The following is a 19,754-nucleotide window of genomic DNA, read 5'->3' as shown; positions in this document are numbered from 1 at the left end:
CCTAGGTTGCTGTTGTCGATAGTGGTTCTTATTATTGTTCTTAATTTGAAACTGGGTCTCATGTAGCCCAGACTGGCCTCAGACTCATTATGTAGCTGAATTCTCCTGCCTCCACCTCCCAGGAGCTGTGATTACAGGCACGGGCTACCATGTCTGGTTGTATGGAGTTCTAAGGATTGAACTCAGGGCTTTGTGGGTTTTAGGCAAGCACTGTGCCAATTGGGCTACATCCAAGCCCCTGGTAATTATTCTGGTAGAACCTTGAAGGTCTTATCCCATTGCCTTCTTGCTAGCATTGATGCTGTGTGTACGTCTCATCCAACTTAAGTCCAGGCATTTATGGGTGGTATGTCTTTTCGTTTTAGTCGGCTCAGGGTTTTTATCTTTACCTCCAGTAATCTACAGTTTTACCTTGTGCCTCCCAGTAGATTTCCTTTCATTTACCCTGCTTATAAAACATTGTGATCAGTTCTGAGCATCCCCAGTCCTTAACGCTCTAAGTTGCCTTTCTCCTGCTCTCTCTGTCCCTTTCAGAAATTCCAATTAGATGCATGCTAGACTCTCTCATCTTCTCTTACTAGCAGTCACTTGTTTCCCTTTGCTTATCTCTCTACCAAATTCGAAGTAATATCTTTAACTATGATTTCTGTTTTTAAGTTCTCCTTCAAGTTGTGTCTAGTTTTCTGTCTTATCCAGTTGCTGAGGTATTTGTTGTAATTTTTCTATAGTTGGACATGTTCTTTGTTCTTTTTACTTCTTTTTCTTGTTTACCTATTCATTCTTAATATTATTTATTTTGTGTGTGCAAGCACACGTTCACACACGTGTGTGCCACAACGCACATGTGGAGGTCGGAGGACAACTGTAAGAAGAAGTTGATTCTCTCCTTCCAGGCAGGCATGAGGACCTGAGTTCAGAGTCACAGCATCCATGTCGAGAGACAGTGGCACCTGTCTCCCCTACCCAGTGAGGGGAGGAGAATAGAGACAGGCAGATCCCTCCAGATCATTGTCCCACAAACTTGGCAAAAGCAATGAATTCCTTATTCAGTGAGTGACTCTGCTTCAAAAAATAAGGTGTAGAGTGATCAAGTAAGACACCTGACATCAGCCTACACACACACACACACACACACACACACACACACACACACACACACAACCCATATTAGTGCAAAGTGAAAATGAATATCACCTGTTGTCTTAGGCTGAGGCAGGACAATAACTCCAGCCGGTGAGTTTGAGACCAGCTTTTGCAATATAGTAAGACCTCCTTAATAAAAAAACAACAACATAAAAAGAAGTATCAGAAACATTTTTAACACAAATACATCCCGGTCCCCTGTAGATCCCCTTGTAGCCTTGTTCTCTGTCATTTAGTCAGTCTTGGCTTGCACTTATATCTCTGCTGCCTACAATGCTTTCTTCCTGGTTTGGATTATGTAAGTTTTAATTCTGTTTGGGGCTTTTCCGAAGCTTCTGTGGTGCAGAAGGGAAGGCTAGAAGCTTCCTCAGATTTGCAGGTGAGTTGGAGGGAGGAGGGGCTGAGGAGTCTATATTTCCCACTCTTATTGAGCTTGTTTAAATTTAACTCTCCATACATTTCTGACTCATCAGCAGTCCTGTGAACACCAGAGCTTTTTTCCTCCTGGGGGAGGCAGAGGGAGCAGGGGCCTCAAGGAGAACGAAGCATCCCCATGCCTGCTCCCTGGTTACTTTCTTGTTGCTGCCATAATCTACTCTGACAAAAGCACCTTAAAGAAGGAGGGTTTCTGGGCTAAGACCCATCTTGACAAGGAAGTCCCGGAAGCAGGACTTAAAACAGCTGCTCCCATTGTGTCTGTGGTCAGGAAAATGCTGGCATTCAGATAGCATCCTCCTCCTTATGCAGTCCTGGTCCTGGGGCCAGGAAATGCTGTGACCTAATCAACATAATCCCTCCCAGGTCTGGAGAGATGATTCTGCTTACTGCTCTTGGAGAGGACTTAGGTTCAGTTCCCAGCGCCCACATATGGTTCACAACCATCTCTAATTCCCATTTTAAGGTCTCTGATACCCTCTTCTGACCTCCAGTGCCCCCCCCCTCTCTGTGTGTGTGTGTGTGTGTGTGTGTGTGTGTGTGTGTGTGTGTGTGCATGTGTGTGTGCAGGCAAAACACTCATGCTCATAAAAATTAATCTTTAATGTTTTTAAAAAAGATAACCTGTCACAGTTTGTCCAGAGGCTTGCCTCCTTGGCCCTGTCAAGTTGACAGTATTACCTACCCATCACATCTGCCAAGATGGAGGCTGTTGCCTCTGCTCAACCCACTTTTTCCCATTCATTCATTCATTCATTCATTCATTCATTCATTGTGTGTGTGTGTGTATCCATCTCTCTGTCCATCTGTCCATCTGCTCTCTTAGGCCAGAAGAAGGCATCAGGTCCTCTGGAGCTGGTGCACAAATTGCTATGATCTGCTCAACATGGGTACAGGGAACCAAACTCAGCTCCTCTGCATAAGCTGCAGGCGCATTTATCTGCTGAGCCTCTCTCTCCAGGCTACTCTCTTTCTAACGAGTGTGCCTTGCTTCCTGGCTGACTCTAATTAAACTATGCCCCATATGAATTCTTGGGAGCACAAAGGCAGAGATTGCTGCTGGGGTTGAAACACAGGAAACCTCTCCATAACCATTTCAGTCTCACCCACTCTGGTGCTGGTCCTCCTGGGGTCTTGTGGGCGAAGTAGCTTGGGGACTGCTGGAGGGCTCTACCAGCTTGGGCTTCTGTGTGTGACTCTCCCACACACTAAGGCACCTGCTGTTTCCACCCACACTGGGATCACGATTGCTTTGCAGTGGGTGCTCTTGAGACCTGTCAGTAGCCATAGTCCTCCTGCTGGGAGTCAGGAAATGTTCCTGTGACTCATCCCTTCATAGCCTGGGCAGCAACTACAAGGATATCTTTCCTTATCATAGCATCTATCTGCCTAGGAGACATACATGGGCATATGTAATTTACCTTTTAAAATCTCAGATGTTAAATGACAAACCCCTGATTTCCAGTTGCAACAACTCTGCTGTGGGTTCTGCTCTTGTTACTATGGCAATAATCACAAAGTATTTTCTGTTCCTTAAGCACGTGATATGCACTGAGCTTTATGTTAATAGTTCACTCAGTGCTTACAGCAGTCCTGTTGTCTAGATTATAGACTGTTATTGTATAGGAGGAAACATGAGATTCCTGGGTAACTTGCCTAAGGTCACATGGCTCATCTCCTAAATTTGCAAGCGTCTCTTCTGTCAGGACAGAGGCATTCCGATTCCAGATCTTTGGCCAAGAACCTTTATAAGGCCAGAACTGAAATTTCCCTTGCAAGGCAACAGTTTAGAAATCTGTCCAGATTGTTGCCTGGGGTAGCTCATAACTGATTTTGGGATTCTTTTGTTAGGATTGCTTTTGAAATTAGCTTATAAAAGCTAGGCAGTGATGGCACATACATTTAATCCCAGCACTCAGGAGGTAAAGGCTGGAGGATCTCTGTGAGTTTGAGGCCAGCCTGATCTACAGAGTAAGTTCCAGGACAGCCAAGGCTGTTACACAAAGAAACCCTGCCTCAAAAAACCAAAACAAACAAATAAACAAATAAATAATTAGCCTAGGAAACATAAAGGGATCCATTCCTTTTTGTGGCTAAACCTTAATTTGCCCCTTGGCCATGCTGCCTTCTTGATCACTTCTACAGTGTTTACTAGATTTCAACACTGATGCCTCATGACACTTTCTAAAAGAGTGATGCCATCCTCTGGGGTTGAAATTTGAGACTAGTGGGGATACCCAGAAGATTCAGGGACTGACGACAATTTCTGGCATTTCTGAGCAGGGTCAGTGTTTTACATAAAAGAGTGTTGGTCCCTGGGTACTGACTTTGAGGGGGACACTGAGCTCTGTAAGTGCATTGCAGCATATTTGTTTACAGTTAAATCTGTGCCTGTATATTTGAAGCAAGAAGGAAAGATGGGGAAATTGTAGGTATATTGGAAAGACAAAGAGCCCCTCATCCCAGTCTGGCCAAACCTCTCACTAACTGAGAAGCAAGGATTCCAGCACCTGTGCTGTGAAGGCTGCTGACATGGAGATATTATGCCTTTCGTAGATGAGTATTTTATGTTCAAACAGCCATGATCCAGGCTTATGGCCTGAGCATATATGACGGTGGGCAGGGTCTTACTCCTTTCCCCAGACATAACCTGAGAGTCTCAAACGAGACTGAACTTTACCTCAGAGATGTCCTACCTTGCTGCACCTGGGCAGTGTATCAACTGAAATCTTTGGTCAAATGCCCCTCAGCAATCATCCTGTGACCCTACTTAAAGGGTTTCTTGGCAACCCTTTAAAGATAAGTAACTTGTAAACCCTGCAAATCCTATATATGACAACTATAAAACTATTTTTTTTAACAAAGATGATCTGAGATTCTCCCTTGAGGAGGCCATCCTCACTTAGCTGTGTCTTACTGTCTACTAACTCTTCTGCGAGGCCACACCCCTTGCTTTTGGGTCTCTCTTGATCCTGTGCTAAAGCCTATATAAACATCCCTTTATTAAACCCAACTCTTCTGGCTTCTACAGCCACCTGTATTAATGTACACATACTTGCATACACACACACACACACACACACACACACACACACACACACACACACACGAATAAAGATAAAATATTTTTGAAGCCGGGCGTTGGTGGCGCACGCCTTTAATCCCAGCACTCGGGAGGCAGAGGCAGGCAGATCTCTGTGAGTTCGAGGCCAGCCTGGTCTCCAGAGCGAGTGCCAGGATAGGCTCCAAAGCTATACAGAGAAACCCTGCCTCGAAAAACCAAAAAAAAAAAAAAGATAAAATATTTTTGAAATGCTTATATCTGTTTATATCTGTTTTATAATCAAGGTTAAACTCCAAGCATCATCTTAATTAGCAGTTCACATTTAACCTGATCCTGCTGAAGAGAAGTCATAATCAGAGTAGCATTGTTGGAGCTTGGGCAAAGCTGTTGGTAGAGTGCTAGCCTAGCATTTGAGAAGCCTTGGATAAACTGGGCATGGTGATGCATGCTGAGGCAGCATGAGAACGTGTCTCACAAAACAAAACAAAAACAATCTAGGATCCCAATCACTTGCTTTCCTTTCTGCTCACAAGTGGTCCTTACTGCCCAAGCTAGAGTGTGAGCTAGCCACTGGGATGAAAGCTTGAAGATGGGTTTTTTATTTTATGTATATGGTTGTTCTGCTAGCATGTATGTTTGTGAATCATGTTCCTGCAGTGCTGGCAGAAGCTAGAAGAGGATGTTAAATCCTCCAGAACTGAGTTACAGATGGTTGTAGGCCACTGAGTGGGCGCTGGGAGCTGAACTAGGGCCTTTTAGAAGAGCAGCCAGTGCTCTTAACTGCTGAGCCATCTCTGCAGCGCTAGAAATGACAGTTTAGAACTGTCTGGGAAGGACTTTTTTTCTTTTTAGACATGGTTTCCTTTCAGTATGCCACCACATTCAACTAAGGTTGCATTTTCCAGGGATTTCTTGCTGGGCTAACTGCTTTGAAAAAAAACAAATAAAACCCATTTCTCACAGGAACAAACATGAGTGTGTGTGTGTGTGTGTGTGTGTGTGTGTGTGTGTGTGTGTGTGTGTGTATACATGCATGCACATATGTACATGCATGTGGAGTTCAAAGAGTAGCTTCTGGGAGCAGCTTTATCCTCTTCTCCATGGGATCCAGGGATCAAAATCAGGTCATCATCAAGTTTATACAGCAAGCACTTCTAGCCACTGACTCATCTCTCTAGCCCTAGAACATTTTAGTTTCTTAGGTTAATACATAATTTTCCCAGATAATTTACAATTCAGAACACTGGTGAGATTCAGTAGCCCTGATGTGAGGCTTTGTCTTCGCACATATATCTTTGGCTTTTTCCAGCTTTTACTGTCTTCTTCAGTGGTGGCCTGCCTGTCACAGGACTCTGTCCTTTGAACATTTCATTTGCTATCACTAAGATGAAGGGTGGCAGCATTTGCCATTTCCCTCTGGATGATTCATCCAGCTTTGCCTTTCAGATATAAACAAGCACCCACAGAGACTGCCTAGTTTCAAAAGCACCTGACCCAGAGGCAGCCATCTTCCTTGTGATTTTGTTTTTGAAAGGAACTGTTGTAAATCCTAAAACATAAAAACTGGGGGTGGCAGGGTTGCTAGGCATGAAGAAGGCCCAGGCTTATATTCAGGTTTTATGATTCATTTTATTAATATGGTAGAATATATGTTCCTTAATATTTCAGTGTAGGTGTTATATAGGGGTGGGGGAGGAAAAAACCAAAAAGAGGACTTAAGATGTGACTGCCCCCACTTCCAGCAGTTTCCAGAAGAACAGCAAGGGAACAGAATAGCTGTCCACTATGAAAGGGGGAAAAGAAGGATGACTGGGATTCAGTGAGACAGACTCAAACCCAACCAGCTTCCCCAGAGAGCCGGCTATGGGCACCATACATGCACACTGTCTTAGTCAGGGTTTCTGTTGCTTGAACAAAACACCACAACTCAAAAGCAAGTTGGGGAGGAAAGGGTTTGTTTAGCTTACACTTCCACACTGCTGTTCATCACTGAAGGAAGTCAGGGCAGCAACTCAAACAGGGAAGGATCCTGGAGGCAGGAGCTGATGCAGAGGCCATGGAGGGTGCTGCTTACTATCTTGCTTCCCAAGGCTTACTCAACCTGCTTTTTTATAAAACCCAGGACCAGCAGCCCAGGGATGGCACCACCCACCATAGGCTGGGCCCTCCCCCACTGATCACTAATTGAGAAAATGCCTTACAACAGGATCTTATGGAGGCATTTCCTCAACTGAGGCTACTTCCTGTCTGATGACTCTAGTTTGTGCCATGTTGACACACAAAACCAGATGTATGTATATATACATATATATCTCTTAATAAAACCTTATGTGTGCTAACTAACAAAATATTCCTACTCTGTATTATAACAGCCTATTAACAGTCCTTGCCTAGAAATTATAGGAGTGTGTGGGAACAGAATGAGTTAAAGTTTTACTTCTGAAATAGTTAAAGGTGTGGAGTTCTGCTAACATCTTAGAGCCCCTTCCTCTTATCTTGGGAAGATAAATCTGTGGTGGCTTGAATGAGAATGGTCCCCCATATTTAAATGCTTGGTTCTCAGTTGGGGAACTGTTTGGGAAGGATTAGGAGGCATAGCCTTGTGGGAGTTAGTATGTAAGTGGAGTTAGTATGTAAGTGGAGGTGTGGGGTGAGGGCTTTGAGGTTTGAAAACCCATGCCGATCCAGTGTCTTTCTCTCAGGATATAAAGCTCTCAACTACTGCTCCAGCACCATGCTTGTCTGCTTCCTGCCATGTTAATCATAGACTAATCCTCTAAAACTATAAGCAAGCTCCCAGTTAAGTGCTTTAAGAGTTGACTTGGTTGTGGTGTTTCTTCAAAGCAATAGAATAGTAGAAAACACAAAATGCTTACAAGAAACTGCCTTAAGAAATGATTACTACATCTGTCTGGTCAAAACACAGATCCTGTTCCCTGCAATATTTGTTCCTGCAATCATGTCTAAGTGGTGATGGAAATTTTCACCTCAAATGGTCCCATAGGCAGGGCTTTCAACATTGTTATCCAACAATCTACAACAGCTGTAAGCAGCTCTGGATTGGGGCTGGACTTTTTACAGAGTATTAGTTTGGGCCCAACCTACTCTGGGTGCCTGCTTAGTTCCTTGCTGATCAGTTTTCCTGGAACAGTTGACACTTTTGCTTCCAAATAGGCTCTTGTAAAATTGGGAAATGAGATTTTAAATATTATGCTGTGGGAAAGATGTGGTTGGCTGAATCATTGTTCACCAGTATTCTCTGCCTCTCCCTAGAGGCTAATTTCCTACACATGTCCATTTTAAATCAGGTCTGTGTTCTGGGACAGTTAATCCTGACACCTAGAAGAAATTGGGTACTTTTTCGTTGCTATGATAGAATGCCATGACCAAAAGCAACTTCTAGACCAGAGCATTTATTTTGGTCTATGGTTCCGGAGGGATGAGTCCACCATGGTAGAAGCATGGTAGCAGGAGCAGGAAGCTGAGAAAATGAATAGAAGTAGGGAGAGTTTAGAACTCAAGCCCATTGTGAGAAACAAAGAATAATCTCTGTGTTGCACAAAGGAACACCAAAGTGAAAGTATCTGAACAAGGCAATCATCTTGAAAAATGATACACCAAAACTCAAACCTAGCAACACACCAGGGCAGCATGGCCCCTGTCCTTTATACCTAACATAGTGTTGGAGGCATGCAGGTCCTTGTGCTCACAGATAAGCACTAGGGGAACCAGGAATGTTAAAAACATGGGATTGTGTCTTCAAAGGGAAAGATATATAACCTGGTTTCCATGCAGAAGTCTGGGGATATGGTTAATAGCCTAGAGCCCCTTGTGCAATCTGTGTGGCCAAACCACACTGGACCCTCCCCAAACCCTTGTCTGGAGCCTGTTTTCTCAATCTACAGGACCTATCTTTATGGAAGATGTCATTGGTACTTTACAAAGAGTTTCTGTGTAGTCATATCTTAAGCTTTGTTGTACACACAGAATTGAGTCAGTTATCACCAGAAAACAGAAAACTTTTTTTTTCCCAAATCATGCAGTGCCTAAATATGCCTAAAATAAATTACTCGAGGTCAGACTCTTGACTTTTGAGCCAACACCAGCTACTGAGTCATGTTGAACGGAGGTCAGACTCTCACAGTTTGAGCCAATACCAGCTGAGTCATGTTGAACAGAGTTACTGTCTTGCCTCCCACAGATTGTTGCCCTGCTGGCAATGGTGGTCACAGAGACTGCCTTCCCACCCCCCGCCACACACGCATACAACGTAGGAGGTGACTGCCTCTCATCCCATTGCCAGGAGCTTGATATCACACTCGGTTGAGACTGGCTTATAGATACACAGGGGGAGAGGAAGGTTTGGGTTCAGTAAATTTGTCCTTGCCAGGCTAACAACCTTTGATTAAAAAATGATAATTCTCACACTGTCTCACAAGGCTTCACCCCCTAAAAGTTCCATAATCTCCCAGAGCAGTGCTACCAACTGGGGATCAAGTGTTTAAATATATTAGCATATCTCATTCAAACCACAATAGCAAAGTGCACCTCTTTAATGAAAGACACCTCTGGATGTATCTGTGAGGGCATTCCAGAGAAAATTACACCATGAGCATTGTTAAATCTGTTGAAAAATGTAAATTTGAATCATCTATTGGCTGGATGTAGAACTGTGGAAGGTGGAAACTTGCTATTGTGGGTGGGGGGCTGGGACTGTCTTTAAGTGTCTTGGCCATGGCCCCTTCCTATTTCCACTTTCTGGTTTCTGACTGTAGTGAGGTAAGCAACCTCTTCTGCCACTCACTTGTTGCCATGATACTCTGCCATGGCAATGGAGCCAGGAGACTGGAACTATGAGCCAAAACTAACCTTTCTCCTTTAAGTAATGAACAGATGGACTGACTCACATGCAGAGGAACCCCGCATGCAGGGGTCCTAAGCAGGAGCTCAGGGAATGTGGTCAGGGCCACGAAAGAAGCCAGGTAATGCTGTAGACAGGTGTGAGCGCCCATCAGACCTTCCTCAAGGCTTGTAGGGCTTGGCTGGAGATAACACCAAGTTTCATCCATTCAGTGATCTTGGTCATTCCTCCAGAGGGTGGCTAGTAAGAGGAACAAAGAAAAGAAAAAGGTCCAAGGTCTGGAACAGAGAGCTGTAGCACCACAGAGTAAGGCCCCTCATTTTCAGGCAGTAGCATCTAATAAACTTCAAATGATGTTGTTATCCATGGAGACAGTGTATTCAGTCCCGTTCTTGCACATAAACACATATAGACACACACACAAAACTAATTATTAAAATAAGAAAGTTCCACTTTATTTAAATAGTACAGAATCATTTGTTCCGGCTAAGATTAACAACAATAATAAAAGTCACTAGCTCATGGTCTGAGAAAGGAAAATGCACCATATGACTGGGTACCAGCAGGAAGAGGGATTCATAATAAAGGTACCATGGGATGCTCAAGGTAAATCAACATGCTATTGTGCAGTGGGTCCATTCATCTCAAAATCCATTCCTGGAGACAATACTCTTATTCTGGAAGGAGTAAAGCTACTGGGGATATCACTGGCATCTTTGTCGTATGGGACTATCCTATATACTGTAGGATGTTTATATCCTTGACCCTATTCAGTATCAGGGTTAAATGTAATATGGCTAAATATACTTAAATAGTATAGATATAATCATTTAATATAAGTGGCATTTTATAATTACTTCCCAGACTCTTTGCAGAACAGATATTACTGCTCCCGATTGAGAGCCCTATAAATCTGTGCTACGTTCACAAGTAGACTGAGGTGGTGTTTGAACATAAGGGTAAAGGTACAGCAATGAGTGGAGCTATGAAGAGCCCTGTCCCACACACAGGGCATCAGGAGAGGAGAAGTAAGAGCTTCACTTGCTGCTGAGGAATCAGCAGGCCATAGAAGCTGCATGATGAGAGAGAAGGGTGTGTGTTTGCAGCAAAACACAACTAAAAGAGAATCAGAGACTGGACAGCCTGGAGGCAGCATTCACAGAACTGAATATACTCAGGCCATATGTCTTTGTTCCTTTGCAAGAGGAGGGTTGTTTCTTTTAAGATAAATTGCAGTCTGCTTGACATTTGCATAAAAACACAGGAGACGAGCCAGTTTTTAGGCTCTTTTGTAGACACCTCATAGAACCAGGCTGGAGAGATGGCTCAGCGGTAAAGAGCACTGGCTGCTCTTGCAGAGGACCCAGGTTCAGTTCCCAGCACCTATATGCTGGTTAATAATCATTGGTAACTCCAGATCCAGGTTTTTCAATGCCTTCTGACCTCATCAGGCACCAAACACCCACAAGTAAGCAGACGGTATATGCAAACAAAACACCCTTATGTGTAACTAATAGTAAAATGAAATGCACATGAAAGCATGAGCCCTGTGTGTCTGGGTATATTGGGCAGCTGTTGAAAGGACATGCCATGTTCTTGGGGCTCTGAGTATGAACCCTCAGGTGGGAAGTTTCAGGTGTTTCTCAGCTTCCCCAGTGTCCTCTGGGACTCTCCTTGCTCCGCCATCCTTCCCACCAACACTTTCTGCATCTTCTGCCTTCCCAGTGAGCAGCCAGATGATCTGTAGGAGAAAACATCAAGAGACTCCTCATTCTGCCATTGTGGCACCCACCTCTCCCTTCTCTAGTTTTTAATAGAAGAACCATCTATAGGACATTTACTTGCTAATATCTGGGCTTTTTTTTTATTTGTTTAAAGTAGGAAGTGTTAGCAGTTCCTCCTCAAGGTTTGCTTTAAAACTTTTTTGTCACAGTCTAAAACTCAAAGCCAGCAAATACAATGCAAAGAACTTTTGCAATGCATTGTTTATGTTGGGTGGTTCTTACTTGTTTTATTTTTGTTGTTATTATTGTTGTTGTTTTGGTTTTTCTAAGATGGGGTTTCTCATGTTCCAGGCTGACCTCAAGCCAGCTCTGAAGCTGAGGATGACCTTGAACTTCTGATCTTCCTGCATCCACCTCTAAATTCTGGCGTTACATGGGTGTACCATCAGACTAGGGTAGTGGAGGACAGAACCCAGGGCTTTGTACATGCTAGGCAAGCACTCTAACAACTAAGCCACATCCCTAGCCCTGATGAATTATTTGAGAGTAAACTCTAACCTGATGCCCATCACTCCTAATTATTCTACAAACCAAGACATTCTCCTACATGATAAAATCAAGCTGTCATTATCAGGAAGTTGGCAGCCATACTGTAACAACCATCTAAACAACATCCCTCATTCACAAAGCTCCAGTTGTCCCATAATGTGCATTATGTCCCAAAGATCCAGTTCTAAGTCTCTTGTGCTGTTAGTTGGCTCATCTCCTTTTCATCTGTAGATAGCAGTCTTTTGTTGGTTCACATGAACTTGGCACTTACAAAGAATACAAGCTGTGTTCCTCTGATATCTGGACTAGAAAGGCCAGCAGCTGCCTCTCTCCTTTTCCCAGATAAGGTTTCTGGGAGGAACTCAGGGAGGATGACTGGCCAAAGCTCTGGCCCTAGCAGAGGGAAGGGACATTTTCTTAGCTTTCTATTTTTGTCTTCCTCCCTGTCTCCCTCCCTCCCTCCTTTCCCTGTGATTAAGGAGTACAGGAGAGAGTCATTTGTGCATAATCTTTCCTTGAATTCACTAATAGGAAAGAAAACTTGTAACTAAGCCTGACAACCTGGGTTCAGTCCCTAGGTCCCACATGGTAGAAGGAAAAAAACTGACTTCTGTGGGTTGTCCTCTGACCTCCACATGCATGTGTATGTACACACACACACACACACACACACACACACACACACACACACACACACACCCAATGGCTACTATATAAACATTTATAAAAGAACAAATGAATGGTGAAATATATTTTTAAATAAATGCATAGACAACATCTAATATTGAAATTAATAGCTGGTAATGTCAAAGTAGTGTGTCTTGCCCTGTTCAGGTTGATAGGAAATGCCATAATTTGGTGAATTAAACACTTGTACTGGGGGCTGAGAGTCTTCAGCAACCCCCACTCCCTTATCCAATTCTGTTCTTTATGAACTGTATTCATCATAGAAGGAAATGCTAAATTTCAGGTGGAAGGTCATCATGATAGGATATTTTTTTCAGTCTCCATGAGTCTATATACAGGAACCCTAGGCTAAGAACTCTTGATCCAAGCTAGGTAGATGGCTCAGCAGTTAGGAGCACTGACTGGTTTTCCAGAGGACTCAGGATCAGTTTTCAGCACCCACATGGCAGCTCATAACCATCTGTAACTCTGTGTCTTAGTTAGGGTTTCTATTGCTGTGAAGAGACACCATGGCTTATAAAGGAAAACATTTAACTGGGACTGGCTTACAAGTTCTGAGATTTGGTCCATTATCATCATGGTGGGAAGCATGGTGGCACACAGACAGGCATGACACCAGAGAGGAAGCTCAGAGTTCTGCATCTGGATCAGCTGGCTTGAGCATCAGAAACCTCAAAGCCTGCTCCCAGGGACACACTTCCTCCAGCAAGGCCACACCTCCTAATAGTGCCACTCCCTATGAATCTACAGGGGCCATTTTCATTCAAACTACCACACTGCAGACCTGGGGATCTGATACCCTCCTCTGGCCTCATTAGGCATGCTGGTGGTGCACAGGCAAACATGCAGGCAAAACCCCCTTACACATAAAAGAAAAAAGAAAAAGAAGGGACTCCCAGTCTTCGTGTGGTGTAACCTGAGGACTATGGGAAAGTAGAGTGTTGAGCTGAAGAGAGGCTATTGTGCTGTTGGTTTGCTTTCTGGTCTTAAAATTTTTCCTTTATTGTGTGTGTGCATGATGTTGTAGGAAGGACATGCCACCATGTGTGTGCGGCGGTCAGAGGACAACTTGCAGGAGTCAGTTCTCTCCTTCCATCTGGACTGTGGTTCTGGGGAGCCACCTCAGGTCAATTGGGTAGCAAAACCCTTTACCCACTGAGCCACCTCACCAGCCCAGTTTCTGATGGTTTTGACTGCCTGTTTGAGTATTGAATTATGTTTTGTCTTGCAGATAGCAGCTCTCTAAACACTGAGCAAAAGGAGGGCTCCTGGGACTCTGAGAACTTCTGGCTTGATCCTTCTGTGACAGGCCAGCTGGAGACCAGTGAAGAGGAGGATGGACTTCGGAAATCGCTGGACAGATTCTACGAAGCATTTGCCTATCCACTGCCAGGCTCCGGAGATCAGCTCTCTGTCCCTGTGTGTCAGTGCCTGTCTCAGACAATCTCTGAACTCCAGGGCCAGGAGAGCCAAGAGTACGCTCTCCGAAGTTTCCAGATGGCACGAGTCATCTTCAACCGGGATGGCTGCTCTATCTTGCAGAGGCATTCCAGGGAAACCCGATTCTACCCTCTGGAGCAAGGAAGCAACTCTCTGGAGGATGTTGAGCTCACCCCAGGGCTGTCAAGAGAGATCATTCGTTTCCTCTTGGAGCAGCCTGTAATGAAAGACTCCTAGCTGGTGCTGATGTAATGTGAAAGTCAGCAAGGCTGGAGGGGGATGTGCTGCAGCTTGGCCCTCAGAGTCCCTGGGGGGTGGGGGTGGGGGGTTGTCTCTGGATAGCTTACTGTGTCCATCGGGGTTAGCTACAAGCTGTACAGGTAAAGGCTGGCACCAGCAACCTGGTTATGGAGCCAGTTAGACTATAGGTGTGCCACCCCACCACTTGCCTTGGCCAAGGCTGCCACTGACTCAACTAGGGTTGAGCCCAGCTTCCTTGCCTGTGTTCCAGAGTGCTCTCCTGGGGTCCAGGCCAGGGCTGGGACTTTGGCAGGAAATCACTTCCTTGCTTGGTTCAGCCCTCCTCCCACTCACCTCCTGGTGTCTCTGGGGTCTTTTCTTAATAAACCTTTTATATCTGCATCCTTGACACAATCTACTCCTGGGAGAACAAGCCTTGGAGAGCAGGCTTCTGGAGATGAGTGTTTTGAGGAGACGCATTTCTGTGCTGAATCAAGGGTAATAATTATCCAGAGCCATAAATGGAGAGCAGGAGCAATTGATTGACCTGAAGCAATGTAAAGATTTAAAAACATTTCCAGATACCACATCACATCTTAATCATACCATTGGCTCCTCTCCAAAGCCAGAATTCCCTGTTTTATATTGACAGTGGGGAAGGAACACTTGGACAATCTACAAAGCTAAACTTCACACATAAAAGGGCTTCTTCAGCCCCATTAGATTGCAGTAGGGAAGACAAGGAGACAGCGCTGGACCACCCACCAGGTCTGAGGTGTAAGGGTGGAACTATGTGACCTTGCCGATTTGTGCTTAAGGGGATAAGGAATGCTTTGCCCAGGCACCTTTCCCCTCTCCTGTTATTTTTGCCTTCTGTCCACTGCCAGCACTCTCTGTCATCCTCTGAAGGGTTGCCCCTCATTCCTGCCCTGATCTTGCCTCAAGCACCCTGAGCTCCAGTGCAAATGCTTGCCCAGAGCAGGGCTTTGCTGTCCCCTGTGCCTGTCCTCCAGGCAGGTGCACAGCCTGACAGGGAGCTCTTTAAATAGCTAGTTCAGGCTTGCACTGGCAGATGCTCCTCTCTGCGGGTTGCGTCCTGAGCCCCGGTTTGAGAATTACATCAGCTGGCACCAGGAACTCTGAAACAGTAATTGGAAGCCTCATAGAGTTCTTCAAGCAAATTACATCAGTAGAGAGGCTTATTTCCCTCGTTTGGAGTAATAGCAAAAGCTGGCAACTCTGTGCACTTAGATTTTGAGAAACTTGAGGTGAAGTTTAATTGGCATGAGACTCCAAAGCTTTTCAGAAAGTGGATTATGCAAATGGGGCAGCCAACAAGTGCACACTAAAAGTCAGTACATTGCAGTCTCTTGGGGACTCTTGAATGGAAAGAAGCATAAAAAGAAGTAGTGGTGTAAACAGGCTTCCAGTTCAGGGAGGGTCTTCCACATGAAAATGCCGAGGCACACGTGGAGGGGGTTCTACATGTGTGAGCAGGCTTCCAGTTCAGGGAAGGTCCAAGGTGAGACACTTCCACATGGAAATGTGGAGGCACACATAGAAGGGGTTCCACGTGGTAGGAATTCAAGTGAATAGGACCTTGAGAAGTGCTCACAAATGGGCTCCAGCTTTCCCTCTCACAGACAGTCATCTACTGCTCCCTCCTGTTCAGCCGTCCATCCAATAATCATGGAACTGGTGCAGTTTGAAATCCACACCTGCAGGTTACATGTGAAGGTTGCTGGCTTTATTGTTTTAATTGAAGCCTGCCAGTAGACACCTTGAAGAATGGTAAAAATTATCTGGGCACAGGGAGACTCACACAGTTCGTCTCTGTGGCTATCAAGGCGGGAGGGGAATCTGGGTTATTCTATGCTTGTTTTTAGTGGACAGCAAAAAAGCAATTTGAATCTTCATGTTGGAAAGTAGTGGCTTCTATTCTGAAGGGAGATTTTAATATCGAAGAATGTCTAAGCTTCACTGAGGTCAGTACTGAAGGAGTTCAGCAAGAGGAAACCTCTGATGGTTCAGAGTGTGGGAGAGTAAAAGCCAGGGTTGCCCCGGGGGTAATGCAGGGTATGGTATGTGTCCACTTAAGTCTGAGTAAGTGTTTGTGACAGGCCAGTACAAGATATTTGATTCCCTGTGGTCCTGCCCCTTAATCCAATCTCTGTGAGGATAGAGTGGTATTTTCCATTTATCTCTGTGAACCTTTAATAAAGACTAAGATAAGAATACTGCAGTCCAGGCCTTTGTCAGTATTGCCTGTTTCCCCACTGAGGGGTGAGTTCATGACATCTTATCAGTTCATGGAAATTGTGAGGGGACTTAGATGATATCTATGATGTTTTCCAGACCCACAGAGCTTTTGTGAGGGCCAGTTTGTTCCCGAAACATCAAATCCTGAAGATGAGAAGTGCTGGCTGCATCTGAGGTGCCTGTCCTGTGCTCAGGTCATCAGTCTGTTTCTCCTGATGACTCAAGCTCAGAGCTGAAAGCTGGGACCTCGCACTTGCTCAGTCTGCACTCCTCTTCTGAGTTATAGACAAGCCTCAATGAGTTCCTTTAGGGAACATTCGACAGATCATCTTATCAGTAATTTCAAAACAGTGCAAAAGCAGCAACTCTTTTTAAACTTCTTAAATTTCTTCTTTTTTATTTATGTGGTATTGGGTCACAGTGACATACAAAAGTGCATATAGCCTATGTGCAAATGTCTCAGTAACTCTCACAGCTGAACCCACCTGTGCAACCAGAATCTTCTTCGAGCCCAGTGGTGCCTGCTAAGGGAAGAGTTCCATCTGTGGAGATGACGAGAGCAGTTGGTACTGACCAGTTTGCTCAGGGTGCTGGTAGCACACAAACTGAACAAACACATGGGCAGTGCTTCTTTCATTGCCAATCTATTCAGTTCATTAAGCTAGGGAAATACAAACACTATATCTAATCCATGACTGCATAGGGCCAGCTTAATACAAGTACTTAAAATGTAAAAGGCCGATACAATAAAATTTAGTCATAGAGTAGATGACACCGAAATCTGGTGTGCCCCCAAATCGACGAAGTTCCAGATACAGTGGTATAGACTATTCTAGGAGAGGGCTGTGGGCAGCTATGGGGTGGAGCAGAATAGTGCAAAATACATCCATGTTTCAAGCTACCTGTGCCTCTCTTTGCCACAGTGAAAATTACTTTGAAAAGAAAAGCATGCATGAATGGCCAGACAATTTAAAAGACTAGAGATATCATATAGGAAAATATTTTCTGTCTAGTAATTGAAGCGGTACTGATACAAAAGTAGATACATCAAAGGAAGGGTTGAGTCCATAAATACATATAAGCAGTGTGGTGGTTTGAAAGAAAATGGCCCCCATAGGGAGTAGCATTGTTAGGAGGTGTGGCCTTGTTGGAGGAAGTGTGTCACTGTAAAGGAAGGCTTTGAAATCTCATATATGCTCAAGCCACACCCAATGAGACAGCCTATTTCCTGTTGCCTTTTGATCAAGATGTCTGCCTGCAAGCTGCCATGCTCCCTGCCATTATGATAATGGACAGAATCTCTGAACTGAAAGCCTCCACCTCAGTTAAATGTGTTTCTTTATAAAGTTGCCATGGTCATGGTGTCTCTTCACAGCAATAGAAACCCTAAATAAGATGAGCATATACGCAAATTGAATACATGATAAAGGTGACATTTCAAAGTAGGCATGACTGGGGATGTAGCTTGCTGTAGAGCACTTATGTAACATGCACGTGGTCTAAGTTTCATCACCAACACGGGAAGAAGAAAAGAAATGTAAGACAAAGAGCTGTCAGCAATGGTTTTGGAATGATGGACTTCCTACTTTGGGAGAGGGAGAGTTAGAATGAAAAGCTGAGTTCCCCATCGAATCACTTATATCAAAATATATTCTAGGTGGGTATCAGGGTAAAAAAATACTAAATTATGAAAGTGTGAGAATATATATATATATATATATATATATATATATATATATATATATACACATATGGGGAGAGAGGGATCTTGGAATGGGAAAATCTTTCTAAGAATTGCTTTAAAAAAAGAAAGTTAAAAAGCTCAAAGAAATTTTGATGAAATTGTCTAAAAACATACATCTTCTGGCCTGGCAAGAATGACTCAACAGGTACTTACTGCCAAGTGTGATGATCTACCTGGGTTTAAGCCCTAGGACTCCATAGCGGGAGGAGAGAACCAACTCGAGTGAATTTTCCTCTGATCTCCAAAATTGGACTGGTGCATTTGCGCACACGGGCGCACGGCACACACACACACACACACACACACACACACACACACACACACACACACACACAACTTCAGGTGGAAAAAATGTTATAGTCCTAACAAGATCAAAATGAAGAAAAATACTTGGGATATGTAAATTTTCAACACACAGAGTTCTTGCAAACCATTTGAAAAACAACCAAGGAAGAAAACTGGAAAAATATGAACATATTGCTAGGAAAATGGTATATATGTACTCAATGTGTTTATGTCTGTGCTCCTGTAAACAACCCTAATGGCACTGGGTTACAAAAAAGAAAAAATGGACAGGAGTTAGTAGGGAAGAGGACAGGATCCGTGGGAGAGGAACAGGAACAAGAAGGAGTAATGGGGAGGGTTGGACATGACTGAATTACATTATGCACGTGTATGAAAATGTCATAATGAAACCCTCTGTCATATATAACTAATGCATGCTAATAAATCACTTTTAAAAAAGCATGGCAGAGGCCGGGAGTTGGTGGTGCACACCTTTAATCCTAGCACTTGGGAGGCAGAGGCCGGTGGATCTCTGTGAGTTCAAGGCCAGCCTGGTCTCCAGAGCTCCAAAGCTACACAGAGAAACCCTGTCTCGAAACACCAAAAATAAATAAGTAAATAAATAAATAAATAAATAAATAAAATAAAAATGGGAAAACAATACTATGAGTTACAGATGACACTATAGTTAATGTCTTATAATTGGTATGAGAAGTCTTTCCCAAAACAGAGGGCAATGCAAACAAGAAAAGACCAACAGTCCTGACAACATAAAAGTTAAAGCATGGGCTTCCGTTTCTAGCCTCATCTCTTTCTTCTTTCTTCCAGGGCCAGTATCACCCCTGCAAACAGTGGACATAGCTAAAATCCACAAGGCTAAGGCTTTCTTCAAGAAATATGGCAGGTACCTGCCCCATGAAGTGACACAATGCAAGAAGGGCAAGCATTGTGTCTGCCCAGGGGGAGTGGTGCTATGGCAGGAAGCAGAGTGGCTGCCTATTTTCTGTGTGAGGCTGGAGTGTGTTGAGCCCAACTACAGCTTTAAGAGAAGCTGGCTATGAAAAGAGATGAGCATTTTGAACTGGGAGGTGATGAACGGGGGGAAAAGGGGTCAAGCAATTCAATTCTAAGCTCATTTTGTTATGAAGACAGCAAATTCATGAGGTTATAGTCAAACACATAAAAACTGAGGGGGTAGAGAAAGAGGAGGCCAAAAGAGTGTAAGAGCCAGAGGGGATGAGGGACACCAAGAAAACATGGCCCTCTAAATCAAGATCAATACACATTTGAACTCACAGAGACTGAGGCACACGCACAGAACCT

General features: G+C 44.1%; 1 protein-coding gene across 2 annotated transcripts in view; it reads left to right on the top strand.

The window, feature by feature from the left end:
* The window catches only part of Shld1 (shieldin complex subunit 1), a 73,197-nt gene extending 58,981 nt beyond the window's left edge, over nucleotides 1-14,216 (top strand). For both annotated transcript variants that reach the window (XM_027421711.2, XM_027421710.2), the window contains exon 3: nucleotides 13,695-14,216. In XM_027421711.2, the coding sequence (XP_027277512.1) occupies nucleotides 13,695-14,140 (446 nt within the window). In that variant the 3' untranslated portion in view covers nucleotides 14,141-14,216. The remainder of the gene's footprint in view (nucleotides 1-13,694) is intronic.
* The last annotated feature ends 5,538 nt before the right edge of the window (nucleotides 14,217-19,754 follow it).

The sequence above is a fragment of the Cricetulus griseus genome, chromosome 6, assembly GCF_003668045.3.
Source record: "Cricetulus griseus strain 17A/GY chromosome 6, alternate assembly CriGri-PICRH-1.0, whole genome shotgun sequence".
Taxonomy (NCBI): Eukaryota; Metazoa; Chordata; class Mammalia; order Rodentia; family Cricetidae; genus Cricetulus; species Cricetulus griseus.
The sequence above is the reverse complement of the archived record's forward strand: the minus strand, read 5'-3'. Positions and strand labels throughout refer to the sequence as shown.